Source organism: Bufo gargarizans, chromosome 7 (assembly GCF_014858855.1).
Source record: "Bufo gargarizans isolate SCDJY-AF-19 chromosome 7, ASM1485885v1, whole genome shotgun sequence".
Taxonomy (NCBI): Eukaryota; Metazoa; Chordata; class Amphibia; order Anura; family Bufonidae; genus Bufo; species Bufo gargarizans.
In genome coordinates, this window is record NC_058086.1 from 160,871,317 (window position 1) to 160,892,547 (window position 21,231).

Sequence of the window (21,231 nt, forward strand, 5' to 3'; positions counted from 1 at the left end):
GGGAGAATGCACACAGCCAGAGCAAATCACTGCACAAGTGACGCTGTATGCTGGGGAGGGACATCTGACCGGTATATGGCACGGCTTCCTGAGCTCTCTAGTTTCCAGAATCGTGCTGTACTCAGTCAGCGCCAGTAAAGTCTCAGCGTTATGGAGGAACAGTCTGAACGCAGAGCGATCCGTTTACCTCTGATCACACTTACACTTCAGGCTGCCCTTCTGAGAGGCACACATTTCCGGCTGAAATCCCTGTGTTGTCTCAGGATTTCCTGTATTCTGCAGTTTAGTACCAAACCTCGCTGCTTCCTATGTACTGACTTATTTTGGCAACTGGGTTTATTTTTTCCTCACGTGGATAAATGCCATATACTTTTTAGATTTAGATGCTTCTAAGGGCAAGCTGAAGTACAGCAGACTGAGAGAATCAGGGACAGAGATGGATAGATAATTAGATAGACACATAGATAAATAATAAATAGATGATAGATAGATAGATAGATATGAGATAGATAATAAATAGAGAGATAGATAATAAATAGATGATAGAAAGATGAGATAGATAATAAATAGATGATAGAAAGATGAGATAGATAATAAATAAATAGATAGATAATTAGATAGACAGATAGATAAATAAATAATAAATAGATAGATGATAGATAGATATGAGATAAATAGATAATAAATAGATAGATATGAGATAGATGATAAATAGATAGATGATTATTAGATAGATATATAGATAGTAAATAGATAGATATATATGAGATAGATAAAAGATAATTAGATAGATAGATTAGATCAGCATCCTCAAACTGCGGCCCTCCAGCTGTTGCAAAACTAAAACTCCCAGCATGCCTGAACAACCTACAGGTATCAGGCTACAGCAGGGCAAACAGCTGGAGGGCCGCAGTTTGAGGATGCCTGGATTAGATAGATGAAAGATAGATAATAAATAGATAGATATATATGAGATAGATGATAGATGTATATTCGATAGATAGATAAATAGATATATAGATAGATATGAGATAGATGATAGATAATAAATAGATTAGATATATAAAAATAATCTGCAGCATAAAGTAACCAGCAGTACAGATTCTAGTTCCACAGCATGCTGTGGATTTAACCCTTTGTGGTACATTTACATGGAGGATTCTGCACCAAAAATGCACGCAGATCTTCTCCACTGATTCAATGATAATTCTGCTTGTTAATTTAAACATCACTTTTTTCCACTTGCAGTTTTGAAAACCACAACATGGAAACAAGAAGTGTTCTGTACATTCTTAACGCGGATTCCAGGCAGAATCTACTAACATAATTCCAATAGAAAAATGAGCAGGAATGGAAATCTTAGCTAAAACCGCATCAAATACTACATAAAAAAACGCATCAGAAAAAAAAATGCATCCAAAAAAACCTGACGCACATTCCACTTTTTTTTTGCACAGAAAACACTCTGTGTATTAACCCTTATAATCCTCTGCAAAATCCACAACAAAATCATTAGTGGAAATTTAGCTGCAGAAAATCGGCCCAGTGTCGGATGTTTTTTTAGAACGATATCACTAGGAATAAAAAAGACAGATTTCTGACAGACATTACTAAATGCAAATCTGTGTGCTGCGACCATCACAGAACACGTCCTCTTCCTGTCCGTTTTGCAGACAAGGATAGGCATTTCTACAATGGGGGCCCGTGAAAAGTGCGAGAATGCGAATGGACTGCATCCGTGTTTTGCGGGTCCACAATTTGAGTACTGCAGAACGGATACAGCTGTGTGCATGAGGCCTTCATCTCACAACCTCTAGTCAGTGACTTGAGTCAGCAAAGAGCCCCAAAAATTGCAATCTATTTTATCAGCAAACAAAGCTGTTATAACATCTAGGTAGAGATTTCAGAACATCCCATCGCAGTCTGCTAAAAATATTTGTTTAGGTCGTGTTTCTGCTGAAACACACATGCGGGAACTGGCAGAAAAAATTTCCACCCACCTCCTGCTATGCCACCTGCTTCCCCTTCCTCACACTCGTGTTTATTCACTTAGCACTAAGCGCTCTCAACAAATCTGACTGCAGAAGATGAGAAGCACAGGTCTTCAGAAGATGCTTCCAAGATGACGACACAAGGACACATTTCAGAGCAATCTTTTTTTTTAAAGACTTTTTTAGGACTTGCATGATCTTTGCTGTGGATTCCCGGTTTACCAGAACATCTGCGGAGACCTGAGTAAGACGGGTTCATATCTACAGCGGAGGTTCCAGAAAAAAAAAAAAAGCATGCAACTGTTCGTCAAATTACCTGTATCCATGCCGGAAACCCAACGGACCTCATTACAGTCACTGGGATGCGTCAGGTGCCAGTGGTGTCTGGCATTTATAGATTGTAAACTCCAGCGGGCAGGGTCCTCTACCCCTTTGTAGCCGTCTGTTAATCGTTTTTCGTTCATTGTATTTTTATAATTGTGTATCCCCAGCTGGATGTACAGCAATAATAATAATAATAATAATAATAATATTATGCCGAATCTGGCAATTCCCAGAACAGGAAATTGCAACATTTGAATCTAGCCTATCAGGGACAGCAAAGGTTCACAATGCAGATCTGACCACCAAAATAAAGATCTCAATTCACAATTTCTAAACGTAAAAGTAAATTAAAAACCACTAATTAAAACAGTTTTTTCCCCCCTGAGGATTTTGACAGGTTTATTTAGCTATGTATTATATAGATTTAAAATAATAGGAAAATAACCACACAACCCTGTCCCTTCCCCCATCTCTATTCCTCCCCCACCCCCCATGGAAAAATCCTTCACATTTTTGATCATGTTCTACCTTTTCCAAATTCTGGTGGCACATTCTAGTATGGTTTGGGATGTTTATATATAATATATTTTTTAGAAGATATAATAATATAGTAGCACTGCACATATCTTACTTATACTTATATTTCATATTTTACTTTCCGTACTGTCTGTAACAACTTTGAAACCTAGATAGAAAGCTCTACTGTAATAAATAATGATTCTTCAGTGTACAAGCAATACAAATGCTGACTGTTTCCCGCTTCACGGTGCTAGCTTCCCCAGATTCTTCAAATAATCTCTCAACCACCCAGATGTCTGAAAATTCTCTGTAACCTTCAAGCCACAAAACCGCCCATTGATGGACCTGCCCATTCATCACCAGGCATGCCCTTCTCCTCTGACAGGTCAACATTGCTTTCACACTCTAATGGTTAACACTTAGCTTTGATAAAGCCCTTTGATGCTATGCTCTCCTAGATCTGGCTGCTGATAGTCTGGGCCGGTCAATTGGTTGGTTAAACAAAGTGGCGTTTGCAGGCTGCTCATTATGTCTGAGCTTTACCGTGCCCTGGTCAATCATTAACGTCTTCTGGTGGCATATCAATGTGTTTGACTAAAATCAACAGCAAGCAGCCCAGGTCTCATTTGAATTATACGTGATTTCCAGTCTGGGTGTAACATGCATTTGAACTTTGAAAAAAATGTTACATTTATTATAATCTCTACTCATCCACTACTTGGTCTAGGTTTACTCGGTTTACTGGCCTTCACATTGGCTGATGCAAACTGCATGGGGGTGAACATTACAGGGGTTCTCCAGGAATTAAGAAAATGAAAATACTTACAAGGGTTTTCCAAGATTTTTATACTGATGACTAGGCTTGAGCGAATCGATCATAGATCCAAAGTCAATTCGTTCAAAATCTTTGATGTTAATGCTGTTTCCCTACAGCATTAAAATGTATTAAATTTTGTCTTGCGAGGCTTCGGTGAATTACTACTGTAATATATGCGTATTTAAGAACAATTTAAAATAGAAATCCGAAGTGGGCTTAACATTAAAGTTTTTGAACAAATCGACTTCGGATCTATGATCTGAAGGTTGATTCACTCAAGCCTACTGATGACCGATCCTCTGGATAGGTCATCATTATCTGATCGGTGGGGGTCCGAGACCCGGGATCGATTTTTTACTGGCTGCATAAGAGGCCCAATCAGCCGATAAAATTAGTTTGCTGGTTTCTCGACTGCTCAGTGGAGCGTTTAGACGTACTGATGATCAGCCAACAAATATTTCTTCCCAATCATCGGCCACATAAAAGTCTTTAACATTTGAAGGGGTTCTCAGGACTATTTATGAAAACAGTTCTTTCTAATGCCCTGTGGAAGGAAGATCATTCGGTTAAGGGTGCCTTCACACGTTGTGGAAAATTCTGCCAGAAAATCCACAAAATCAAGACTTCCACCATGTTTTTCCAAGACGTTTTATTCTGAAGAATCCGTTTTCTATTTAATTGAATGGAGAAGAAATATTTAGCAAAATCTGCACTATACTTCACACCAAAAAATTCACAACATTCCTGCAGATTTTCTGGCAGAATTTTCCACCACTAAAAAAGTCAGCCTACAGCTTTCCTCCTGTGTCCACCATGAAAACACACAATCGGCCAAGCTGCTGCCAGAACCTCCTTGTAGTGGCTCATCTCCAGTGGTAAGAAAGGATCGGGCAAACATAACATCTTTTTCCCCCTGCCATCTACAGTTGGGAGACCCCCACAAACATTAGAGCGTCGACCAATCATACCAAAATTGGAGGGTACGGCCACGTTTTGGCTAATGCCTATAGGCACTGTTAGAATATGAGACATTGGAGAAGTTCTTTCAGATCTTGTACCGGTTCTACGTAAGAGTGCAAGTCAACCTAGAAGCCTACAAAGTAATTTATGCTCCAATTAAATATGATAGTCTCTCAATGTTCAGCACTGGATGACAGTCATAAAACCAGTACTGGGTCACTCTGATGCTTAAGATATATTTGGCATTCCTATTTTAAGAATAAGGGGTCAACATGTAAAACTGTGCACTTAATTAGCAATGGAAAAATATCTAAATCCAGCTGGGAAAGTATAGCAAAATCCACCTTTTCTCAAAGACACACCCGGCCATGTCCTTGTGTCAGTGACAATGTCCCTGTGAACCCCGAGGACTTAAATCATGTTCATGGATGGACAGTAACCCTGTAGAGACAATGAGGCCGCAGCACGCAGTAAGGGATATACCGAGGAATTTCATGGGTTGGATATTATGTAGATCTTAGAGTAGAAGCCAGGATTTCTCACGTTTTTATACACCCCCTCCCCCACTCAGAGCATTGCATGGAATACAGTTCACAGCACATGTGGCATACTGATAATGTATATGTCCTTCTGGTACTGTATATATCTGTCCTTGATATTCTGGGATCCATCCAGTTCCAACTTTATTAAAACGCGTGGTCAATGGCACCATCCAATACCTATTGTCACGTGCCAGATGTCCAAGGCAGACCTCCGGGGCGTCTTGCAAACAGGACACAGGCAAGACAGACCAAGGCCCAACACAGAACTTTATTACAAATGTAATAAAAGAAACATGACAGTAAGATATGCAGGTTAGGCAATAATGGTAGAACTACCACAGAACCAAGTGCATCGGCAGACCAGAGGCAAAACCCAGAGGGCTAAGAGCCAGTGAGCCCCGTTTTTCAAAGAGCCCCTGGTGGTGGGGATGAACTGGGCCGAGGTCTCATTGGTCACACCTCCAGGAAGGTTCCGGCACACTTGGCCCCTACCTGCAGAGAACCAAACTGGTGAAACCACCAGCGGAACAGACAACAGAACTGGAACCCAAGCAAACACAGGACATGGAACAGACAACAAGACAAATGGGAACCAGCACAAAAGCAGATGCCTGCACCCCAAGTAGAATGGTAATATGGCAGTCTCAGGCAGAGCTGCACACAGACTAGAGATCCTCCCTCTGGAGAACGCAGGGACCCTCTCACGAAGGCAGGACAAACACAGGAACAGAAGCAGTAGGCACTGCAGGACAGACATGGAACAGACTAGATCAGAAGCAGTAGGCACTGCAAGGCTATCAGATGCAGATAGAGCACTGCTAGGCTAGACATGGAACAGAGTGGATCCAGACAGAGAACAGGTACAGAAGAACAGGCAAAGGAATAACATCAACAACACCACAGGACAGGTACAGAAGATTAGACAAGGCAACAACAACACATTACCAGGCAACACCACAAAAAAGGGCAGATGGCAAAAACTCCCTGGGTCAGCAGCAAGGGGCTACACCCAGTAAAGCACTGGACAGACTGGCCCCCTGGGTGAGCAGCAAGGTGCAACACCCAGCAAGGCAGAAGAAAGACTGACCTCCAGAAATAGCTGCATAACCAGGGAACCTAATAAGACACACCCAGGAACAGATCAGGGAATGTTAACCCCATCAGAACCAGGATAACCAGAACCACAGAAAAAAACGATACAGGCCACAGTTCACACACACCACTGCAGCCAGCACGCAGTCCCAAGCAACCAGCATACACAGGTGTCAGCCTGCAGCCAGTATGCGAGAGGGCATGCAGCCAGCCTACACGGCCACAACTGTCACAGTGAACTGCACCGTGACACCTGTATTCGGTAGCGGTATATAATTGTATGTTTTTTGTTTTCTTAATGCCATTCTACATGTGTAATTAGCAGGCGTCATGCACACAACCATATTTTCAGTTCCTCACAAAAAATGCAAATCGGATGCGGGCCGATTCATTTCAATGGGGCTGCAAAAGATGCAGACAACACACCATGTGCTGTCCGCATCCATATGTCCGTTCCGTCGGCCCGCAAAAACATAGTAAATGTCCTATTCTTGTCTGAGAATGAAAGAATATTTCTACCAGGTAAAGAAAAAAAATCTGAAAAATCTGCAGCATAAAATGACCTGTAGTGTTGATTTTAAAAGCTATGGACACCTTTGGGGCAATTTTCTATCATTGCATTCTACTCATTTTGGGCTAAAAAAAAACATTTTTTCAGTTGATCTTAATAAAAAATGTTGTTCTACAGCCATGACTTTCGGTGTTTCCGCAAACTATTGCTTTGTGTTTTACATTGAATCCATCAGGGAGATGCTCTGACGGCTCGATGTGTAGACAGCTCTGACAGCTCATAAACACTCATTAAGCAGATTGCCTCTCTGTTTGATAAAAATGTAGCTATAGTGACTGTGTTTGAGCTGTCAGGACTTCAGAGATGAGGGCTACACATTGAGCCATCAGAGCAGCTTCCTGATGAATTCAGAGTAAAACAGAGAGCAATAGTCTGCAGTTACAGAAAGCAATAGTCTGCAAATGGTTGAAAACTTTCAATAAAGACCCAATTAAAACAATGATTTCTAGCCCAAAATGAGTAAAATGCAAGGACAAAAAAATATATATATATCCTGAAGGCGTTCATAGCTTTTAAAGGGGTTGTCGAAGATTGGGAAAAACATGGCTGCTTTTTGTAATGAGCAAAGTTATGAAAAATTTGTTTCGGCTGCTTCGCCGAATTTCACAAAGAAATTTGATTTGCGATTAATTACTTTGTCACATAAAGCATTCCTTTTCATGTAGCGGGCGCTATGATGGGGTAAAAAATTAAAAAACATATTCCTTATCGATTTGCTCGCAGACAGGCCGTCGCGGCCATCTTAATTTTGTGCGGTGATGTGATGACGTCAAATCATGCTGGCCGGGCGTGGTGAAGTAATTAGAGATCTCGCTGAGTATCTTCAATCAAGATGGCCGTGACAGCCTCTCCGCGAGCAAATAGATGAGTTGAGTATGTTTTTGGGTGTTTTTTTGCCGCCATTTCAGGAAAAATAGATTCCTTACCACAAAGCGCAAGGAAATTCGGCTTCACTGTGAAGCAAATTTTTCTAAACACCTTTAAAGTCGCAGCATGTCAATTTATTATTTATTCATGCAATGCAAAGGGTGACATTTCAGAAAATATGCTGCAAAATCGTGGGGATTTCCGCACCCAAAAAAAGCCTTTTGGCGGAACTAAACATCTACAAGAAGAAAATAAAAAAGCATCTGCAGAGACTGTGTGTACCTACTACTGTACCAAACATAAAGTCCTCAAGTGCATAAAACAGCACACCCATTATAAAGGGTACTCAATGTGAGTTCTTTGGGAAACGTAACATATTTGTAAAGCGCATGGTGCCAAGCACATCACGTTTTCCGAAACAGCCAAGTATTGTGTAACGGTTTAGAAGAAGTTTTGGAAAGACACAGCTGAAACGTCAGGCGCGATGTCTCTGTCTGTGGCTTAAGAAACGGGCATTTGGTTGTTATCTGCCGTCGGACCCTTTGGCAGCCTGGGTTACTGCACCTTATGGCCCATACTCCGGTATGACTCACTTTAGTAACTGATGCCCGGAATGCAATGTTGTCTATTGCGTCATTTCTGTCTCACTTCAACCTGTCATCCTTCAGGATCACAGGTGCTACGTCTATACGGGACAGCTCAACGTAACCAAAGCATTATCTTTCTGCTCCCGCATTCAGATTACCTATGGATCTCAAGAATCCTTTATTTTCCCAAAGGATACATTAGAAACAGGAATGCATTACACTGCCAGGGTAGTAATGCCAGCTGCCAGGAATAAGGCATACATATTGGCAGAAGGGAAGCTCTTAAAAAAAAGCCTATTGACACACATACACACCGTCTGCCACCTTTCAGAATATAATACTCCACTGATAGACTGAGAGCTAGGCATGAAATTTGCAAAGATGTTCCCGACGTCTGAAGGCGTGGGTATGCGCCAGCTGCTCAGCAGTGTGCCACATGGAGTGAAGTCTGCAAACAGCAACCTTTCCTGATCCCCATTCTTTACTCAGGATTACCATCCTCAGCCAGACATGACTGACTAGTCTCTAAATGAGACCCTACATGATGGCGCATATTGAACTCCAACATGCCCGATCCTGCTTCCCTCCTACATCTGCTGCTGGATTCTTCACGCCCCTGTAAACTAGTCGGCTGGTCCAGAGGAAATAAGTGCTGTAATGTGCGCAGGCGCCTTAATACTGGTAATCAGAAATCTGATTATGACGTATTATTATTTGGCCACCAGCATACTGGTAAACGGCCCCTGGAAATTGACCATCCCTGCCCTATCACTACGCAGCACGCCATGTTCTCCCAGATGAAGCATAGAGCAGGCGGCACCTTGTTCTTTCCTTTTCTCTATTATGGCCAATCATCTATTGCCCTGTTCACACTAAAGCGTTAAAAAAAAATATATATATATATTGTCAGCAGGATCAACCCTATTAACCCAGAGATATTTCCTAGTAGGGTTGACCCTGCTAAATAAAATGATACCTGTCTTACGTAAATCGGTTGCAGCATTTGCGAGAGAAAAAATATACTAGTACCGTATACTTTATGCAAATAGGGACTTCAGCGCATGGAGGGGTGGAGCCTATCCCTTCAGTGTACTGAAGATCCTCAGCTTGCTAGTCTTAGCCCCGCCCCTTGGTGCACTGAAGCCCTCATTTGCATAAATAATAAGAGTCTGCTTTATCAGGAATGCAGCAAACGATATTCACAAGACAGGTATGATTTTAATCCGAAGGATCGTCCCTACCAGACAGCATGTCTGCTTTAATAAGGTTGATCCTGCTGACAGGTACTGTTTAAAGGGGTATTTCAGGATTTCGTTATCCATGGCCTATCCTCAGGATAGGTCATCAATATCTAAATGGCGGGGGTCGGACAACCGGCACCCTTGTTTTATAAGCTGATTCAGGGCAGACTTCAATAGGAGCAGCGCTGCAGTAACCAGCTGTATCCGCTACACAATGTGTATTTCCGGTGCTACACACACTGAAAGCTGATTTTGGGAGGTGTGGGGTATCGGACCCCGGCCTATCCTCAGGAGAGTAAAATCCTAGAATACCCCTTTAAAGAGGACCCGTCACCACGAAATGCCATGCAATCTTCAGGCAGTATGTTAGGACGGGAGCTAGCCCCAGGTCTGCCCAGGAGCGGGTGCTTGCCAGCCCCCTACCCACCCAAAGGTGCACAACCCCTTTAAGTTGCTTTCCTACTTTTGACCACACTGTATGAATCAGCCTCACCTGCCTCTTGTAGGCCTCGGATTTGTCATATATCAAACTGATTCTGAGAGATTTTCTACCGCCTGAAGCACTGAGTAGTTGGAAAGAATAAAAGCACCGAAACCAAAACTTTACAACCATGGAATACATTAAAAGGCCGAGCGATCTGTAAACTACGCCAAAGGCATTGAGCATGGAGCTTCTGTGATTGAGAAGAAGATTCACTTTACTCATGATGTCAGCGCTGAATGACTGGGTCTATTACAATGTAATCAGATGTAATAGGCATACTACGTCACCGCCACAAGACCAAGCGGCCAACGGATTACCGATATACGTCCGACAGAACGCCCTGCATCACATACTATACAGGAAATACTAGTCACATACTATACTATATAGGACATACTAGCCACATACTATACTATATAGGAAATACTAGAATACTAGTCACATACTATACTATACAGGAAATACTAGTCACATACTATACTATATAGGAAATACTAGTCACATACTATACTATACAGGAAATACTAGTCACATACTATACTATATAGGAAATACTAGTCACATACTATACTATACAGGAAATACTAGTCACATACTATACTATATAGGAAATACTAGTCACATACTATACTATATAGGAAATACTAGTCACATACTATACTATATAGGACATACTAGCCACATACTATACTATATAGGAAATACCAGTCACATACTATACTATATAGGAAATACTATTCACATACTATACTATATAGGAAATACTAGTCACATACTATACTATATAGGAAATACTAGTCACATACTATACTATACAGGAAATACTAGTCACATACTATACTATATAGGAAATACTAGTCACATACTATACTATATAGGACATACTAGCCACATACTATACTATATAGGAAATACCAGTCACATACTATACTATATAGGAAATACTATTCACATACTATACTATATAGGAAATACCAGTCACATACTATACTATACAGGAAATACTATTCACATACTATACTATATAGGAAATACTAGTCACATACTATACTATATAGGAAATACTAGAATACTAGTCACATACTATACTATATAGGAAATACTACTCACATACTATACTATATAGGAAATACTACTCACATACTATACTATACAGGAAATACTATTCACATACTATACTATATAGGAAATACTATTCACATACTATACTATATAGGACATACTAGCCACATACTATACTATATAGGAAATACCAGTCACATACTATACTATACAGGAAATACTATTCACATACTATACTATATAGGAAATACTAGTCACATACTATACTATATAGGAAATACTAGAATACTAGTCACATACTATACTATATAGGAAATACTACTCACATATTATACTATATAGGAAATACTACTCACATACTATACTATACAGGAAATACTATTCACATACTATACTATATAGGAAATACTATTCACATACTATACTATACAGGAAATACTATTCACATACTATACTATATAGGAAATACTAGTCACATACTATACTATATAGGAAATACTAGTCACATACTATACTATATAGGAAATACTACTCACATACTATACTATATAGGAAATACTATTCGCATACTATACTATATAGGAAATACTATTCGCATACTATACTATATAGGAAATACTATTCACATACTATACTATATAGGAAATACTAGTCACATACTATACTATATAGGAAATACTATTCACATACTATACTATATAGGAAATACTACTCACATACTATACTATACAGGAAATACTAGTCACATACTATACTATATAGGAAATACTAGTCACATACTATACTATACAGGAAATACTAGTCATTGTATAGAATACAACAGAGTAGACAAATAAGAGCGACAATTGACTCATGGTCAATTAAAGGGGTTGTCTAACTTCAGCAAGTGGCATTTATCATGTAGAGAAAGTCAATACAAGGCACTTACTAATGTATTGTGATTGTCCATATTGCCTCCTTTGCTGGCTGGATTCATTTTTGCATCACATTATACGCTGCTTGTTTCTATGGTTACGACCACCCTGCAATCCATCAGTGGTGGTCACTACAGGAAAAGGGCTGGCCTCTCTGGTGGCAGGAACAGTGGGAGTGCCTATAAGCTATTGCTTTTTCCTATAGTGTGCAAGCATGACCACCACTGGATGGATTTCAGGGTGGTCGTCACCATGGAAACCAGCAGTGTATAATGTGATGGAAAAATGAATCCAGCCAGCAAAGGAGGCAATATGGACAATCACAATACATTAGTAACTTTGTCTACATAATGAATGCTATTTGCTGAAGTGAGACAACCCCTTTAAGGGCTGTTTTACACCAACAGATTATCTGACAGATTTTCTGACCAATCATTGGTCAGACGGCCTATTACACATACAGATCTTTTGTTATACACACCAACTATTGGTCTGATTGGACAGATATTGGTCAGATAATCTGTTGGTGTGATACAGCCCTAACAGGAGTACGATAAAAGGAAAGTATTTCAGGTATAATACCCGCTAGCCATCCCCCCCCCTAATAAAAAGATAGGAGGTTGTTCAATTAGACAATCCCTTTAAGGCCCCATGCACACCATCGTATTTTTGGTTTGTATCCGTTCCGCATTTTTTTGTAGATCACAGACAGACCCATTCGTTTCTGTGGGTCCACAAAAAAATAATAATAAAACGACAGAGCATGAATGATGTCCACAAATTATAGAAACTGTCCTACTCCTGTCCATTTTGCGGGCTAGAGTAGGCTTTTTTACAGCGGCTCCTGCGGAAACTGCGAGATGCACGCAGACTGCATCCGTATTTTGCAGATTCGCAATTTGCGGACAGGAAAAACGGATATAGTCGTGTGCAGGAGGCTTTAATATGAATACATTCTAAGTAAAAAGTGAATAAAGAATGAGGCTAAATAAAGCAAAAGCATAAACAGGGTCTAAAAAGCGAGTCCACAATGTGACCTATCAAAATACAATAGGAAGCAGTATGTTACTATGGCATCTCATTTGCACAACCTATTGTTGGATAAGGGACGCTCTATTTGACAGCAGTGACAGATCACCACGGGACGGGTCGCTAACAATTTAACAAATAAACACGGCACTAATGTGCCTGATATTGTTATAAGGTTAATGACACCCATTAGACCAGAGGTCAACCGCCTGATCTACAGCTACTCTGTGAGCCTCACAAAGATCTGAGCCTAGCTCGGTGCTTATACTCAGGGGCACTAAGGTGGTCATTTACTAAAGACCAGTGCTTCACCTGCCGGTCACAGAAAGCGGGAAGATGGGCCAAATTTATTTCCAGGTTGGCGCCTCTTGGTTGGAGGGGGCTCCAACCAAGAGGCGCCAACCTGGAAATAAATTTGGCCCATCTTCTTCCCGCTGTCCATGTGTCAGAAGATAAACCTACTTCCCCCAGGAGCTGGAGTGGATTTCTGGTGTAATGTGCGCCACTTTTCTGGTCCACATGTTGGTGAATGAGTAGGGCCAAGGGACTTCCACCTGCGCCCACCTTTTGGAAGATTTGCGCGGGTATCGGAAAAAGCTAAAAAGTAGCAAATTTTGTTGCACAACAGATCTTTTTGCTAAACCAAAAACTGGGGTGGAATCTTAATATATGACCCCCTAGGAATCTTCTTAGCGCCAGATCTATTCTCTCAGCGGTGGAGAGATGCTGTACCAGTCAGGCGCTGACAGATGTCGCAGAACCTCTTTAACTGCATTTTGAAGAATAGTGCAAAGCTTCTACAGCGGTCACTTTTAGGCCTCATGCACACGACCGCTGTTGTGTCCCGTGTCCATTCCGCTTTCTGTGATTTTCTGCGGGCCCATTGACTTTCAATGGGTCCGTGGAAAACTCGGCTAATGCACCGTTTGTCATCCGCGTCCGTGATCCGTGTTCCCAGTCCATGAAAAAAATAGGACCTATGCTATTTTTTTTCACGGACAACGGTTCGCAGACCCATTCAAGTCAATGGGTCCGTAAAAAACACAGAGGCACACAAGATTGTCATCCGCGTCCGCGCGTCCATTTGCATGGCAAACTGGACTTAGATTTTTTTTTTTACTTTCCTTCATGTCTGGAGATCCTCCCATCCTCCAAAAATAAAGGAAGACACACGGAAACAAAAACGGACACGGATCACGGAACAACGGAACCCCTTTTTGAGGATTGCAAAAAAAATACTGTCGTGTGCATGAGGCCTTATACGGATATTTCAGATAAACTCAATTCTCATGGCATTTACAAAATCTGCATTTAGTGAGGGTACGGCCACATGTTACGGTTTTTGGATATGTTACTTGAAGCCATAAACAGGAGTGGATCATAAAAGAGAAGAACCTCTTAAGAGCAGAAACTTCTTCTTGTTTTTTTCATCCACTCCTGATTTTGGCTTCAAAAACTACGCAGATTAAGGCCTCATGCACACGACCGTTGTTCTGGTCCGCATCCGAGCCGCAAAAGATGCGGACAGCGCTCCGTGTGCTGTCCGCATCCGTTGCTCCGTTCCGTGGTCCGCCCAAAAAATATAACATGTTCTATTCTTGTCCATTTTGCGGACAAGAATAGGCAGTTATATTAATGGCTGTCCGCGCCGTTCCACAAATTGCAGAACGCACACAGACGCCACCCGTGTTTTGCGGATCCGCAGTTTGCGGACCGCAAAACACAGAACGCTCGTGTGCATGTAGCCTAATGTGCAGAAAAAGCACAGCGGAATACAGTACCAGCAAAGTGCATGAGATTAGACAAATCTCACATACACTTCACTTTTTTGCCTGTGCAGAAATTGTCCTGCCGTGTGGATTGTGAAATCTGCAGTGTGCCAACTCTTTTTGCAACTTTTTTGTGTGGATTTCATCCTTTTTAATGCAAGGATGCGGCAAAACCACACCAAATCCACACCAAAAAACGCAAGTAACACGCACAGAAATCCACAGTAAAAACCTTGCGGATTTTCTGCCTTGAGACCCGCACCCCTGTGCCGGTACAGAAGCTTCAGGTCGGGTTCATGTCACCGCTGTTTTTTCCATTGTTCTGCTTTGTTGGAGGACAAAACATTGGAAATAACAGAAGTGTAAGCTAGGACACATAACTGAGCAGAACTGAGCAGGCTCCACTGAATAAAACGGAGTCCGTTCAGACTCCGTTCAGAATCCTGTTTTTTGTTAGACAAAAAAAGTCCTGTTTCTCCTGTCAAAAATAACTGATCTCTGACGGAAGTGACACAAACGGATGCCAAATGATTATAACTGATGCTCAAAATGAAGGACCAATTTTTTAAACTTTTTTCTAAAGGATCAGAAGAACAGAAAGCTAAACGGTGCTGACCCAAATAAAAACCCAAACCGTACACTGAAAAGGGTTCAGCTGCCCCATACCGTCCCTCAAACCTCCAAAGTGCTGCAAGAGGGTTCAAAACGGGTGGTAGGGACTTTGCAACTTTTTGTGGTCTCTTGCACAAATGAGCAACTCCAATCTAAACACCAAGCTCCAACACACCGACAATGATAAATGCCCAGCAAAGTCTTTATACAGATCTATAATAGCAGCAATAATAGTAAGGCTACATGCACACAAAACGGACATGTGACGTACATTTTTTTTAATGGCCATCACACGTCCATTTTTAGACCAATGGTAGTCTATGGGGTTAGTCACACGGCAGTTTTTTTGACTGTCAGTGAAAAAACAGACGTCAAAAAATAGAACATGCTCTATCTTGTCCGTTTTTCACTGACAGACAGCCCCCATACAATTGCATGGGTCCGTTTTTAATGTCCGTTTCTCAGAAAGACATCAGTGAAAAAAACGTCTGTTACAAATGGACAGGTTCTCGTCGTGTGCATGTAGCCTAAGAGTAGTAATAATAAAACATAAGCTTTGTGACAACGGTTACCAATCCTGTTTTATTAGTTGTCAAAATATTTATAATAAAGCACAATAGTGATCTCTGCGGCTACTTTCACACTACCGTCATGGATCTGCAAAAACGCTTCCGTGACAATAATACAACCGCATGCGTCCGTCATGAACGGATCTGGTTGTATTATGTCTTCTATAGCCGTGACGGATCCGTCATGAACACCACTGAAAGTCCATGGGGGACGGATCCGTTTTCTATTGTGTCAGAGAAAACAAATCCCTCCCCATTGACTTACATTGTGTGCCAGGACGGATCCGTTTGGCTCTGCTTCGTCAGGCGGACAGCAAAATGATGCGTTCTAAGCGGATCCTTTTCCATTCAGAATGCATTAGGCCAAAACTGATCCGTTTTGGACCGCGTGTGAGAGCCCTGAACGGATCTCACAAACGGAAAGCCAAAACGCCAGTGTGAAAGCAGCCTTATTTGTATCTGGATTCGCTATTCCAGGCGTCGTATTCAAGGCGCACAGGGGGAGCACATGCAGCCCACCAATTACACCGACCACAACCTGGAGATCAGCGTCCAGAGCGTCTCTTGGGAACTGTTACAAGACGGAAACCTTGCATTGTACTTCAATGCGATACGAGGCAGAAGTGATGTCTGGGGGACGGTGCTATTGAGAACAGCTGCGGAACGTGGCACAGAACAAGAGGGACGGTGCGCGCCGCCTGTAGCAGGAAACGCACGTTTTATGCAAAACAGGTGATACATGGAGGAGGATTTATTTGATTGTAAATGACGTGAGATTTATATCCAACTTTCCAATAACTTTATTGGGATAAAGCAATAAACCAGAAGACCGTCCTCACAGCACAACCACAACCACACGAGGCTTCCCACCAGGACGTTTTGTGCCATTTCTATGTATTGCGGTGTGCAGTAATTAGTATAAACCAAGCAGCCTTCATTACATCACGCCATATGGCCATTTTAACCACTTGAATGCCGCTCATGTACCTTTTTTCACATAACTTTCAAAGTGCTAAACTGAACTTGTTTTACACCAGCAGTGAGAAACTCTGCAGAACCACATGTTCCAGCATGCCCTGCCAGAAGTCAATTCACTAGCCTATTACTTTCACACTTGCGGCAGAGGATTCCTGCACGCAGTTCCATCGCTGGAACTGCCTGCCAGATTCGGCAATCCGGACGCAAACTGATGGCATTTGTCAGACGGATCCGTCTGACAAATGCATTGTAATACCGGATCCGTCTCTCCGGTGTCATCCAGAATTTTTTTTGCATTTTTAAAGGTCTGCGCATGCACAGACCAGAAAATCGGATCCGTTTTGCCGGAACACTTAATGCCGGATCCGGTACTAATACACTTCAGTGTAGATTAATGTCAGATCCAGCATTCCGGCAAGGGTTCAGTATTTTTGGTCGGAGAGAAAACTGCAGCATGCTGTGGTATTTTCTGCATCCAAAAAACGTAAGAGGGACTGAACTGGTGCATCCTGAACGGAACGCTCTCCATTCAGAACGCATGGGAATAAAACTGATCAATTCTTTTCCGGTATAGAGCTCCTGTGACGGAACTCAATACCGGAAAACAAAAACGCTAGTGCGAAAGTACCAACAGCCACCCATACATGTGGTAAGACCAGAGATGGCCAATCAGTGGCGCATGTTTAGCTGGTTGGGTATCACTTGTGTTGCATTACCACAGGGTTCAGCAACCTCCAGCAGTCCAACTGTTGTGAAACTACAACTCCCAGCATGCTTTATACACTTCTATGAAAGTCCTTAGAAGAGCAGAGAAGGCATGCATGCTGGGAGTTGTAGTTTCACAACAGCTGCAGTGCTGATCCCTGCATTAGGGGATATTAAAGGTGAATTCACACGCATCAGTTACAGAAATTTCTCCGACTGTCCTATTCATTTGAATGAGGTAGCCCAGGGATACCCACCCTGCGCCCCTCCAGATGTTGTAAAACTACAACTCCCCAAATGTACTGCAGGGCATGGTGGGAGTTGTAGTTTTCTAACAGCTGGAGGGACGCAGGTTGGGTATCCCTGTAGCCTAAAGGCAGTCACAGGAAATCTGCTGCGTGTGAACATGTCCCTTTAAACTGCAGGGAAAATATCTGCCGAGGTTTTTGCAGCCGATCCGTGTCAAGATCTGCATCAAAATCTGCACGATTTAGGCTAGGTCTACACAACGACATTTGTCGCGCGACAAAAAGTTGCGCGACAGATAGGGGACAACAGTTGTCGCGCGACATTTTGTTGCACCAATGTCGCGCGACAATTTTTATAATGGCAGTCTATGGTGTCGCACTGCAACATGCGACATGCTGCGACTGCGACGCGACAGTCGCAGAAAATCCATTCAAGATGGATTTTCTATCTGCACAACAGGCCAATTCCGCAGATTTACAGACTGGTTTTGTTTTGTAGATGAGATTTGTTTGCATCTCATCCTTTTTCCTGCTACTGTAAAACAGTTCAGTTTTTGCACCTGCAAATCTGCAGCAGAAAAGCTGCAGCGTCCATACCCCGTGTGGACAACCCCATACAGTCATCTCTATAAGGGCTCGTTCACACGACCGTGCCGTTTTTTGTGGTCCGCAAATTACGGATCCGCAAAAAACGGATGCGGTCCGCGTGCCTTCCGCAATTTGCGGAACGGACCAAGAGGCCCATTATAGAAATGCCTATTCTTGTCCGCAAAAAAATAAAAAAAAAATTGCGGGGCCACGGAACGAAGCAACGGATGCGGACAGCACACAGAGTGCTGTCCGCATCTTTTGCGGACCCTTTGAAAAGAATGGTTCCGTATATTGACCGTATGCAGAACGCATAAAACGGCCCGTATACGGAACGCAAAATACGTTCCTAAGGGAATAGGTCCTAAGGGCTCATGCACACAAACGTATTTTCTTTCTGTGTCCTCTCTGGATTTTTTTGCAGACTCTATGCTGAACCATTAGGTCCGCCAAAAAAAAACTAATACGGAAGTTGCTCCATGTGCATTCCGTCTCCCTATGTCCATTCCTCAAAAAAATAGGACATATCCAATTATTGTCAGCATTACGGACAAGGATAGGACTCTTCTATTAGGGGCCAGCTGCTCCGTTCCGCAAAATACGGAATGTACACGGACGTCATTTGTATTTTTTGCGGACCGCAAAATACATACGGTTGTGTGCATGAGCCCTAAGTCAGCAACCTCTGGCACTTCAGCTCCCAGCAAGCTCCATTCTCTGCTATAGGAGTCCTGAGAACAGCCATGTAGGTGTGCATGCTGGGAGTTGTAGTTTCCCCACAGCTGGAGGGCCGGAGGTTGCCGATCCCCGCTCTCGGTTGCACTAACGGTAATATATGTTAAAACAACGTCCCCCGGGAATGAATCCCAGGGTGCATTTCCCACTCATGCCCGCACTGTGTATCTGGATGCAAGAGCAGCTGCTGAGTAACATATCCAAGTACCATGTGCGCAACTGAACAGGTACTGTGCGCGCTGCAGCTGGGATTACCACATTGGGGAACGAAATATCAACATCTAGTCAAATGGCAACGTTTGTAACTTTACATGCAAACACCTTAAAATCTCTTCTTTTCTATGTATATACTGATGTAGCAGAGCTGAGTTTGTCCAATCCTATTGCAATACGTTATGTAAGGTTCGAAATGACCGCTGCACAAATTGCAGAGTTTAATAACAATGTCAGCTGTCGCTCGCATCTCCGCAGGGCACGGACTCGTAGACCACCAGAGACATGATTCCGGCACGTGGTTTACATGCTAAAAACTTGAAAGCGCCCGGTTTTGATTCCTTGCAAGGGACCTTACCTGCAGAGGAGGAGTGCCAGCAGAGGAGAAGACACACACGTAGGAACCCCAGAGTCCTCATCTTGTCCTGGTGGGATTTTCTCGCAGTCCGCTGATAAGTTCCCCCCACCCCTAGTTGGTTATCTTATTTTTATCCGCCAGAGCCTTCTGCAGCCTGGGAAGGAAAGAGAAGAAAACTTTGAATCTGCATTTGATGGAAACATCCTGCTGACATCCCCCCCCCCCCCCCTGCCCCCAGTTCCTAGAAGGACAGAGCAGGGATAGGAGCGCTTACAAGGAGGACACACTGGACACCCGCCACATTCAGTTTGGATCACACAGAACTTTGCATCTGCAGATTGTAAACTCTATGGAGGACACAACAGGATCCACAGCAGCGCAGAGCGAGTGAGCTGCAGCAGCCAGATGGTGGGGGGCAGCCCTTGCAGGCAGGGATCACTGACCGCACCAGGGGCACACTCACCCTCAGCTCTCAGGCACAGGCTGTCCAGCTCCTGCTGCCTCTTGTCAGTTCCCACTGGGCTGAAGTTTCAGGCATCTCCGGCTCTGGGACACTCCAAGCTGCAGAGAAGAAAAGAAAGGGGCGGGGTCCCAGTTCTCCTGGGGGCGTGGCCTAAGAGAAGCCAGTACTGTCCTGTACTGTACAGCTGCTGTTTATGTGCTGGCTGTCATAAGAATGGCTGCAGGACCGGTATCGCCATCTTGTGGACATATTGTATATTGCGCTAAACACACAGTGCTGTGATTTTATAGGCGATTATTGCAGTAATAATGATAAATAATTTAAAGCATTTTACTAACTGCATTTATCTACTCAAGTGAATGAAATATTACAATACAATTGGCTAATTTTACAACTTGTGCTGAAATTAATGTAGGATATTCTGAGATTTGCCATAGGCTTAGTGTAACATAACTTTTTTTTTGCTCTGTTCACATCTGGCATTGGAGTCTCCATTGCAGAATCTTAAATAACAGACTAAATAGCCATTTTAGGCTACTTTCACACGTGCGGCAGAGTGATCCTGCAAGCAGTTCCGTCACCAACAAAACGGATGCCAACTGATGGCATTAGTAAGACTTATCAGGATCCTGATCAGTCTTAAAAATGCCTGATCAGTCAAAAAAATGCATTGAAATGCCGGATCCGTCTTTCAAAACGGATCCATCATTTATTTTTTTCACCTTTTTTTCGATCTGCGCATGTGCAGACCGGAAGGATGGATCCGGCACTAATACATTCCTATGGAATGCATTAGGCAAGTCTTCAGTTTTTTTCGCCAGAGATAGAACCGTAGCATGCTACGGATTTCTCTTTTGCCTGATCAGTCAAAACGACTGAACTGAAGACATCCTGATGCATCCTGAACGGATTGCTCTCCATTAAGAATGCATGAGGACAGGGCCGGCCTTAGGTGTTCAGGCGCCCTGTGCGAGCTAACCTTGTGGCGCCCCC

At 42.7% G+C, this 21,231-nt stretch overlaps 1 protein-coding gene across 3 annotated transcripts in view; it reads right to left on the reverse strand.

The window, feature by feature from the left end:
- The window catches only part of TGFBR3 (transforming growth factor beta receptor 3), a 191,470-nt gene extending 171,107 nt beyond the window's left edge, over positions 1–20,363 (reverse strand). For all 3 annotated transcript variants that reach the window (XM_044300757.1, XM_044300756.1, XM_044300755.1), the window contains exons 1-2: positions 20,239–20,363; positions 19,776–19,929 (exon numbers count right to left, since the gene is read on the reverse strand). In XM_044300757.1, coding sequence (XP_044156692.1) covers positions 19,776–19,836 — 61 coding nt within the window. In that variant the 5' untranslated portion in view covers positions 19,837–19,929; positions 20,239–20,363. The remainder of the gene's footprint in view (positions 1–19,775; positions 19,930–20,238) is intronic.
- Positions 20,364–21,231: the final 868 nt, after the last annotated feature.